The 10608-nt window shown below is 40.4% G+C and overlaps 1 protein-coding gene across 1 annotated transcript in view; it reads left to right on the forward strand.

Moving 5' to 3' along the window:
* Positions 1-9921, forward strand: part of LOC112215587 (integrin beta-1) — a 41187-nt gene extending 31266 nt beyond the window's left edge. The window contains 4 exon segments of the mRNA XM_042299097.1: positions 6867-7099; positions 7678-7712; positions 7714-7845; positions 9270-9921. Coding sequence (XP_042155031.1) covers positions 6867-7099; positions 7678-7712; positions 7714-7845; positions 9270-9347 — 478 coding nt within the window. The 3' untranslated portion in view covers positions 9348-9921.
* Positions 9922-10608: the final 687 nt, after the last annotated feature.

Raw genomic sequence — 10608 nt, forward strand, 5'->3', positions numbered from 1 at the left:
TGTCTGAGAATTTATAGCACGACTTTTGATGGTCCTTGGTTGGTGTCTGAGCAGATTATTTGTTGCGATTGCAAACGTAATAAAATGGTGGTAGTCCAGGATTGTGAGGAAAAACATTAACATTTATTCCATGGGACAAAACTAGGTCCAGAGTATGACTGTGGCAGTGAGTAGGTCCAGAGACATGTTGGACAAAACCCAAACCTGAGTCGATGATGGCTCCGAAAGCCTTTTGGAGTCGGTCTGTGGACTTTTACCATGTGAATATTAAAGTCACTAAAAATTACAATATTATCTGCTATGACTACAAGGTCCAATAGGAATTCAGGGAAATCAGTGAGGAACGCTGTATATGGCCCAGGAGGCCTGTAAACAGTAGCTATAAAAAGTGATTGAGTAGGCTGCATAGATTCCATGACTAGAAGCTCAAAAGATGAAAACGTCGGGGGGGTTTTTGTAAATTGAAATTTGCTATCGTAAATGTTAGCAACACCTCCGCCTTTTGCGGGATGCATGGGGGATATTGTCACTAGTGTAACCAGGAGGTGAGGCCTCATTTAACACAGTAAATTCATCAGGTTTAAGCCATGTTTCAGTCAGGCCAATCACATCAAGATTATGATCAGTGATTAGTTCATTGACTATAACTGCCTTTGAAGTGAGGGATCTAACATTAAGTAGCCCTATTTTGAGATGTGAGGTATCACAATCTCTTTCAATAATGGCAGGAATGGAGGAGGTCTTTATTCTAGTGAGATTACTAAGGCGAACACCGCCATTTGCTCAACCTAGGTCGAGGCACAGACACGGTCTCAATGGGGATAGCTGAGCTGACTACACTGTGCTAGTGGCAGACTCCACTAAGCGGGCAGGCTGGCTAACAGCCTGGTTAAACAAACACATGGTTGTCATTGATCAACCCTGTGCCATGATTAGATAGTGAAAATACACACCAATCTCTTTCAGAATTTCTGAAAACAATAAAAGCTACTTTACCAACATTTCTGAAAATGTACTGTGTATACAGTGCCTTGCGAAAGTATTCGGCCCCCTTGAACTTTGCAACCTTGTGCCACATTTCAGGCTTCAAACATAAAGATATAAAACTGTAGAATCAACAACAAGTGGGACACAATCATGAAGTGAAACGACATTTATTGGATATTTCAAACTTTTTTAACAAATCAAAAACTGAAAAATTGGGCGTGCAAAATTATTCAGCCCCCTTAAGTTAATACTTTGTAGCACCACCTTTTGCTGTGATTACAGCTGTAAGTCGCTTGGGGTATGTCTCTATCAGTTTTGCACATCGAGAGACTGAAATTGTTTCCTATTCCTCCTTGCAAAACAGCTCGAGCTCAGTGAGGTTGGATGGAGAGCATTTGTGAACAGCAGTTTTCAGTTCTTTCCACAGATTCTCGATTGGATTCAGGTCTGGACTTTGACTTGGCCATTCTAACACCTGGATATGTTTATTTTTGAACCGTTCCATTGTAGATTTTGCTTTATGTTTTGGATCATTGTCTTGTTGGAAGACAAATCTCCGTCCCAGTCTCAGGTCTTTTGCAGACTCCATCAGGGTTTCTTCCAGAATGGTCCTGTATTTGTCTCCATCCATCTTCCCATCAATTTTAAACATCTTCCCTGTCCCTGCTGAAGAAAAGCAGGCCCAAACCATGATGCTGCCACCACCATGTTTGACAGTGGGGATGGTGTGTTCAGGGTGATGCGCTGTGTTGCTTTTACGCCAAACATAACGTTTTGCATTGTTGCCAAAAAGTTCAATTTTGGTTTCATCTGATCAGAGCACCTTCTTCCACATGTTTGGTTTGTCTCCCAGGTGGTTTGTGGCAAACTTTAAACAACACTTTTTATGGATATCTTTAAGAAATGTTCTTCTTGCCACTCTTCCATAAAGGCCAGATTTGTGCAATATACGACTGATTGTTGTCCTATGGACAGAGTCTCCCACCTCAGCTGTAGATCTCTGCAGTTCATCCAGAGTGATCATGGGCCTCTTGGCTGCATCTCTGATCAGTCTTCTCCTTGTATGAGCTGAAAGTTTAGAGGGACGGCCAGGTCTTGGTAGATTTGCAGTGGTCTGATTCTCCTTCCATTTCAATATTATCGCTTGCACAGTGCTTCTTGGGATGGTTAAAGCTTGGGAAATCTTTTTGTATCCAAATCCGGCTTTAAACTTCTTCACAACAGTATCTCGGACCTGCCTGGTGTGTTCCTTGTTCTTCATGATGCTCTCTGCGCTTTTAACGGACCTCTGACACTATCACAGTGCAGGTGTATTTATACGGAGACTTGATTACACACAGGTGGATTGTATTTATCATCATTAGTCATTTAGGTCAACATTGGATCATTCAGAGATCCTCACTGAACTTCTGGAGAGAGTTTGCTGCACTGAAAGTAAAGGGGCTGAATAATTTTGCACGCCCAATTTTTCAGCTTTTGATTTGTTAAAAAAGTTTGAAATATCCAATAAATGTCGTTCCACTTCATGATTGTGTCCCACTTGTTGTTGATTCTTCACAAAAAAATACAGTTTTATATCTTTATGTTTGAAGCCTGAAATGTGGCAAAAGGTTGCAAAGTTCAAGGGGGCCAAATACTTTTGCAAGGCACTGTATATAGCAATTTGGATTGAAACTCTTCATATGCTGTATTTGTCAAACCCTGATCTGTTTCACCTGTCTTGTGCTTGTCTCCACCCCCCACCAAGTGTGCTATTTTTCCCCATTATCCCCTGTGTGTTTATACCTGCGTTTTCTGTTTGTCTGTTGCCAGTTTGCCTTGTTTTGTCAGCTCTTACCAGCGTGTTTCCCATTTCTCCTGTTCACGAGTTCTTGTTTTCTAGTCTTCCCCATTCCGACCGTTCCGCCTGCCCTGAACCTGCCAGTCGGTCTGTCCCTTTTTGACTCTGCCTTGGACTACGAACCTCTGCCTGCCCTCGACCTGTCCTTTTGCCTGTCCCTTGGTGGTCCTTAGTCATGATAGTATTTCCTTCTGGGAATGTTATGGGTGGATTACATAAAGGTTTGTTGTGATGGTTGAAATGAATTCTGCTTTTTATTTTTGTTAATCTGAGGGACCGGTTCCTTGTCTCTTTCCTCAGCCTGAGTTTAATGCCTCTTAACCTTTTAAAGTAGGCATAAAGAGATGTCTTCCTTTATCCGTCTTAACCTCAATTATTATTTTGACCTTTGTTTACTTTCTTCTGATAATTCCAAGATAGGGGACCAATGAAAGGTCTAGACACAACTGTGATATCTAAAACCAGTAGTAGTGGCAAGGGTACAGCATTGTCCACCTCAAACACCTGCATGTGGAGTGGAACCTCAATATCCTGCTTCCTTGCATTCCAGTAGACTAGTGAATAAGGCTGTTGCGGTGACCATGTTACCGCCACACCGGCGGTCACAAGTCATGAAGGCAGTCAAATTCCACGTGACCGTTTAGTCACGGTATTTAGGCTTCTCTAAGCTCTGATTGTGCTGATGGTCATTAGTAGCCTACCAAACTTGTTAACTGCCTGGTATTCAGCACTCTATTGTCCCTCTAATCACTCTGACAAATGCAAAATCTAATCAAACACTTCATGATTGCCCATCTTATTTAACAAGTCAGTTAAAACTTCTTGACACTACCCATCCCTTTAGCGGGATAATTGTCATCAACAACCGCTGAATTGCATAGCGCCACATTCAAATAATATTACAAAAAATATTTATATTCATAAAATCACAAGTGCAATATAGCAAAGCGCAGTTTAGCATTTTGTTCATCCACCTGTCGTGCCAGATTTTGAAAATATGCTTTACAGCGAAAGCAATCCAAGAGTTTATGTAAGTTTGTCGATCGCTCAACAAAACATTATGAACACCTAGCATCAAAGTAGCTTGGTCACGAAAATCAGAAAAGCAATCAAATTAATCGTTTACCTTTGATGATCTTCGGATGTTTTCACTCACGAGACTCCCAGTTACACAATAAATGTTCCTTTTGTTCCATAAAGATTATTTTTATATCCAAAATACCTCCGTTTGTTTGGCACGTTATGTTCAGAAATCCACAGGAAAGAGCGGTCACGACAGTGCAGACAAAAATTACAAATAGTATCCGTAATGTCCACAGAAACATGTCAAGCGTTTTTTATAATCAATCCTCAGGTTGTTTTTCAAATATATAATCGATAATATATCAACCGCAACTGTCTTTTTCAGTAGGAGAGAGAAAGGCAATGGCCGCCAAAGCTCTGTTGCGCATACAAAACGCTGCTGGCACCCAGCCATACAATGACGCGATGTTATCTTTCTTGCTCATTTTTCAAAATAAAAGCCTGAAACGATGTCTAAAGACTGTTGATACCTTGAGGAAGCGATAGGAAAAGGAATCTGGTTGATATCCCTTTAAATGGAGCAAAGGCAGGCTATGGAACATGGAGTTTTCAAAATAGAAGCCACTACCTGGTTTGATTTTCGTCAGGGTTTCGCCTGCAATATCAGTTCTGTTATACTCACAGACAATATTTTGACAGTTTTGGAAACTTTAGAGTGTTTTCTATCCTAATCTGTCAATTATATGCATATTCTAGCATATGGGCCTGAGAAATAGGCCGTTTACATTGGAAACGTTATTTTTCCAAACATAAAACTAGTGCTACCTAGCTGAAAGAGGTTAATAACAAATTCTTATTTTCAATGACAGCCTTGTTCAGAGGCAGAAGGGCAGATTTTTATTTACCTTGTCAGCTCGGGGATTTGATTTTACAACCTTTTGGTTACTAATCCAATGCTCTAACCACTACGCTACCTGCCACCCCAATGTTGTGCAACATTTCTATAGGCTGTGCATTTGCGTGAGTCGTGTCCTCTATTAAAAAGAGGAGTATCTCATCAGCTTTCTATAGGCTAGGCCTACTGTATTTTTTTCTCAACTTTCCTAATATTAAGCACATTGCTTATATTTACAAAAGGAGTATAGCCTACCTGGTTGGCATGAAAATGAACCATGGGAAAAACGTCCTTCGTTCGCTATTTAAGTGCAAAGATTACATGTATTTTTTTATCCCACTGCCCATGTTCTGAGACCGGTGCATGATAATGGTCCAGTTTTAAATAAAAAATAATTTCACACATGTATTTAGTTTATGTAAAGACCAGATTAAATCAAGAATAGTCTGATGGGTGGCAATATTAGCCAATAACTTGTGAATTATATGTTATCACTTGTGAATGATGCCCAGCATAAGGCAAGAAACAATGCCTTGTTTTTATGACTTTTTCTAATCATAGTCACACACCTCATGTAGCCTAGACCATAGGCCTATATGTTTTGATAAGGTTTGTATCACAACTAAAGTGGCCAAATAACTTCTTAAAATTAAGCACATTAATCCGCTTTACAAGGGGTGTAGAGCCTAACTGGCATACATAATGAACGCGTGAGTTTCAATTTTGGGGAAGATCATTTTCACCATAAAAAATGCACCTTTATAATAAATGCATTACATGCGTAATCGCATTTGCGGTCAGTTTTAATAATGGTGGTTTCCCGCTAATGGAATATCCGTGCTTATAGCCTATTGCCATGTGCGCATTGCTGGGTTTACAATATGAATAAATAGCCAATTAGTTTATCAACATTTAATGCTAAACTTTCTAATCTGTTGCGTTAGCCATTTAGCTTGAAAAATGTTTTTTGGTGCTAGTGGTTGTATTAATTTGGGATCTATCGCATCCCACAAATGTCACAGACTTTAATTGGAATATTTATTTCTCGCACAGAATAGAATAGGTCAACTTTTGCACTATGGGGGATAGTAGATTGACATAGTGTTTTTGTGCTTTTGCTGTTCGTTTGGCCTACTCATTTTGTTGGCTGACTAAACGTACATGTGGACAGTTCTTCCAATATCTTCAATATTCACCTCAGAATTGGATAAGGATGTGTGCAGTTGTGTCCCCGATGTGTCTGTCTTCACTTGTAGCCTGTGAGAAAGACCCGATCATGTGATGGAGAGCCATGTAAGTGAGCGGTGCTTCGGAGTGCGCAGCACTCAGATAGAACGGCACAACGCAGCACTTGAGGCCTTGTCAAGTGCTTGTCATATTGTGAATGAGAGACTGATAAAGTGTGTACAGCCTGCGCAAAAAAAACTAAGCAAAGCTCATGCCTTTCAAGCGACTTTTTTCAAATCATCATTAGTCACATCATGCATCCTTACAAAGATTACAAATCAAAGCATATAGCCCAACATTTGTAGAGCTAAAGTTACATTAATAACTCTAAATGAAGCATATAGGAATACCTCATTCTGTGTTAATCACTTATATCCTTTCTATTTTATTCAGCTTTGTTAAATTGTATTCTTCATACTATGAAATAATATAAAATAATGCCACGGAATTCTAAGCAAATCTTTGTAGCCCATATCCATTTATCATAGCCAGATCAGGACCTAACATAAGGACAACTAAGAGTATGCTATTCTGTTCTTCTGAAATAGACTATATTTTCATATCATGTTTCTTTAAATCTGTTTAAAATAAATAATGGATTTATTGTGAAGGTGTAGACTATATTACATGGATTTATTCGATTTTTAAAAATGTAGATGTTCCAAAGGTCTGCATCAGTGGTTTGTAAGTGTGGAAGCCAGGAGATGATAAATGTGTTATAATTAGCATCAATTACCATGAGACCGACAGTTATTTGCTTGACAATACATTTTGTGACCGCCACAGCCCTACTACTGAATATGTCACAAGTCTATCAAGCATCACAATGCGAGACTACCTGCGTGTGTTACTCCATCTGTACAGAGTTACATGTCAATGTCCTGTCTTCCACAGGGAGTGTGTTCAGTGCAGGGCCTTTGGGACGGGGGAGAAGAAGGACACGTGTGAGAGAGACTGTAGCTACTTCAACCTGATCAAGGTGAAGGACAGGGACAAGCTGCCTCAGCCAGGACAGGCCTTCCCCCTGATGCACTGTAAGGAGAGGGATGCCAACGACTGCTGGTTCTACTACACCTACGCTGTCAACAAAAAGTCAGAGAAGGAGGTCCATGTGGTGGAAACACTAGGTGAGAGCATATTACATACAGTCTGCTATGTCATTGTGACTGAGCATATTACATACAGCCTACTATGTCATTGTGACTGAGCATATTACATACAGCCTACTATGTCATTGTGACTGAGGATATTACATACAGCCTGCTATGTCATTGTGACTGAGCATATTACATACATCCTGCTATGTCATTGTGACTGAGCATATTACATACAGCTTACTAAGTCATTGTGACTGAGGATATTACATACAGCCTGCTATGTCATTGTGACTGAGCATATTACATACAGCCTACTATGTCATTGTGACTGAGGATATTACAGTGAAAAGGGAGGTTATTTGTTTGTCTATAAAGTCATTTTGTGATTAGAGCTAGGAGTTTTTGACCTGACTAGGAAAAATTCTAGGCTCTACTTGTAGTTTTTCCTAGTCAGCTTACAGGGTCAGGTAAAGTTCCTGGGCCTATATATAATGCAAATCAGGAACGACTTTATTGTAAATAAACATTTGTTCTTACAGTAACTGACTTGCATGGTCAAATAAATAAATAAAAGTTGGGATAACTGAATGTTCCTGCCTGTGTTCCAGAGTGCCCTAAGGGCTCTGACATCATCCCCATTGTGGGCTGGCGTGGTGGCGGGCATCGTGCTGATCGTCCTGGCTTTGCTTCTCATCTGGAAGCTGCTCATGATCATCCATGACAGGAGAGAGTTCGCCAAGTTTGAGAAGGAGAAGATGAATGCTAAATGGGACACGGTAAGGGAGTGGAGATGATAGATACAGGACGCAAGAAGCCATGTTGGAGAACTATTCGTTATGGCCCATAATGGGGATGATGATGATGTACTTTTGCAGGTCCTAGTTTGTATTCTCCCTGAATGTAATTTCAGTAGGTTGATTGAGATGTGGAAAACTGGTGTTATAGATATGGCCACTGTGTGAATCTCTTACACAGAGAACAGACTCCTGAAGGAACACAGAATTGGAAATATTTTACTCTCTCTCAAACTTTGATGACTATGACAGACCTGTTGCTTTTGACGATGACTTCGTAAGATGACATACACATTTTTCCACAGTCCTACCCAACAGTTTGTTTAAAATGTTCATAAAACCCTGTAGTTTTAAGTAATCTCTGTGCAAAATACAGCTATGAAAAAAGGAAGCCTTTTTGGAATGCGAAGGTCTGGACACACATCTGTCTTTTCATGGGAGTGGCTACAGCAGCTTAGTTTGTTCTGTGTTATGCTTCAACCTAGTGGCGTGTTATCCACACAGCAGGAGAGGTTCAATTCCGGACAGCTGGCAGGGTTTGAAATGCTTAATGATTCAGCTCATCCTGAATACTCCCAGTCAGACCAGCCACATGTGATAGCCTCTCTGGTCTGGTGACATGGGCAGGGCACTGAGGCTTCTGGACCCTCTCATTATGGTACATGGAGAAGACACCAGACCTAAATGACTGTATGAGAGAGCAGACTGACCTGACTTGTTACATATTAAAGTAGAATATAACCAGCACTGTAAGATGATTTTCAAAGGGAGGTGATCAACCTCCGAGTCCAGGATCCTGATGTAGAAACATCCCTTTTTCAGGGGATTCATTTTTTCACTTCTTTGTATATCATTGTTTCATTCCTTCTCATTTGTCTTCACCCATGCTTTTCATTTGTCACGACTTCTACCGAAGGTAACTCCTCTCCCTGTTCGGGCGGCGCTCGGCGCTCGGCGTCGCCAGTCTACTAGCCGCTACCGATCCCTTTTTATTTTTCTGGTTGTTTTGTCTGTGTTCCTTTTCACACCTGGTTTTCAATTGCTCTGATTTCTGTGGGTATATAGGGCACCTGTTAACCTGCCGTAATTCGTGCAGGATTAGACTTGTGTGTATTGCGCTCGATTGTATTTGATGTTTGTTGTTTTTTCGCTATTACGCACGTGTATGTAAAGTGTCGGAACTGTGTTTGTTCCTCCGTGCGAGTTTCTGAGTATTCGAGAGCGTAATTTTGGGATTTTTGTCTGTGCCGTTTTGTATTGGTGGACTATATTATTAAACACGCTTCTCAGACATCCCTGCTCTCCTGCGCCTGACTCCTACACCTCTCACCAAGACGCATGTTATCACATCATTTCATTCTCTGTTTCCTGTTCTTAATTGTCTGTCCCACTCTCTCAACCCATAGCAAGAGAATCCCATTTACAAGAGCCCCATTAAAAAGTTCCAGAATCCAAACTATGGACATAAAGCTGTGGATCTATAAGTTTGTATTTACTTTCCCTCTCCTCTGTTTTCCTGCATGGGTTTCCTGTTTGTTTACATGTATGTTTGTCAACTTACTGTTAACTGTCACTTCTTCATCCTTCTCATTATTTCTGTCTTTCATTTGGTCTCTTTGAGCCAAATAAGACAGTTGATGAAACTGTGCAGAAAGATCCATATGAGGGGATATTAAAACCCACAATAATATCTATTGTTTTGTTGGTCAACACAAGCTGTCACGTCTGTTAGTAGTTTAAATGGAGGTAAGTATTAACAGGTGGTCACGTGTAGGCCCAGTACACTTCAGTTTAAGTCTAGTATTTATATCATATTTAATGCTACAGTATGATGGAAATGGCATGTTGTGACTGTGACGTTTGTTGATATTTCTTCTAAAAGTGTTCCCTGGATGACAACACAAATGCTCACTCACAATGATAGCAACATATTCAGGTGATAGCACGATCAGTTGGAAAGATCTGTCCAAAGAATGCTTCATAATCATTTGATATTCTCAATGGATGGCTCTGATTTTGCTGTGGTGTTTTTTTCCTAATAAATTGTCTCATGTTGCAGCTGTTGTCATACAACTGACATGTTATGTGACAGATATATTATGACTGACTGTACATTACAATTCTAACGTTTTCTCCTTGTTTCTCTTGTGCCTTCCAGGGCGAAATCCCTATCTACAAGCAGTGGTGACCCGTCATTCAGGGCAGGCAAAGCTCCACCTGTTTGCCTGTTTTGCATGTTATTTTAGCATTAATATATGTCACATATCAGTTTACAAAATTGTCATTGAGTTACTAAAGCTGCATACAAACATGGTCTCTTTTTTGGTTTCTTGAGTAAGGCAGCTCCAAAATGTTGGTGCTTTCTGTGGTGGTACGGCAGGCAGTGGAAAATACGGAACGTAGGGGTTGGTAATGTTCTCCAGTTGTGCAGTGATTGGCTCAGTGTTCTGTCACTCATGGTGAGTGACAGAACAAAATCTACGGGTAGAGCTCAAAACTTCAAGCCCCTTGGGTGCTGTCATAGAGTTACATTAGAAGTGCCCATCCAAGAAGGCTCAAGGTCATTGGCCACAGATAGAATTACTTCAAATCACGTTACATCCACAGTAGCTTTGATTGGACTGATCATGTCAACATCACACTTTCTAAATCTTAGCTAGCAAGCTAGCAGTCATCATCATGAATCAAGTTGACAATCTACTGGGAAAACCTTTTCAATCCTTGTCATAATGAAGAGAAATTAGA

The sequence above is a fragment of the Oncorhynchus tshawytscha genome, linkage group LG16, assembly GCF_018296145.1.
Source record: "Oncorhynchus tshawytscha isolate Ot180627B linkage group LG16, Otsh_v2.0, whole genome shotgun sequence".
Taxonomy (NCBI): Eukaryota; Metazoa; Chordata; class Actinopteri; order Salmoniformes; family Salmonidae; genus Oncorhynchus; species Oncorhynchus tshawytscha.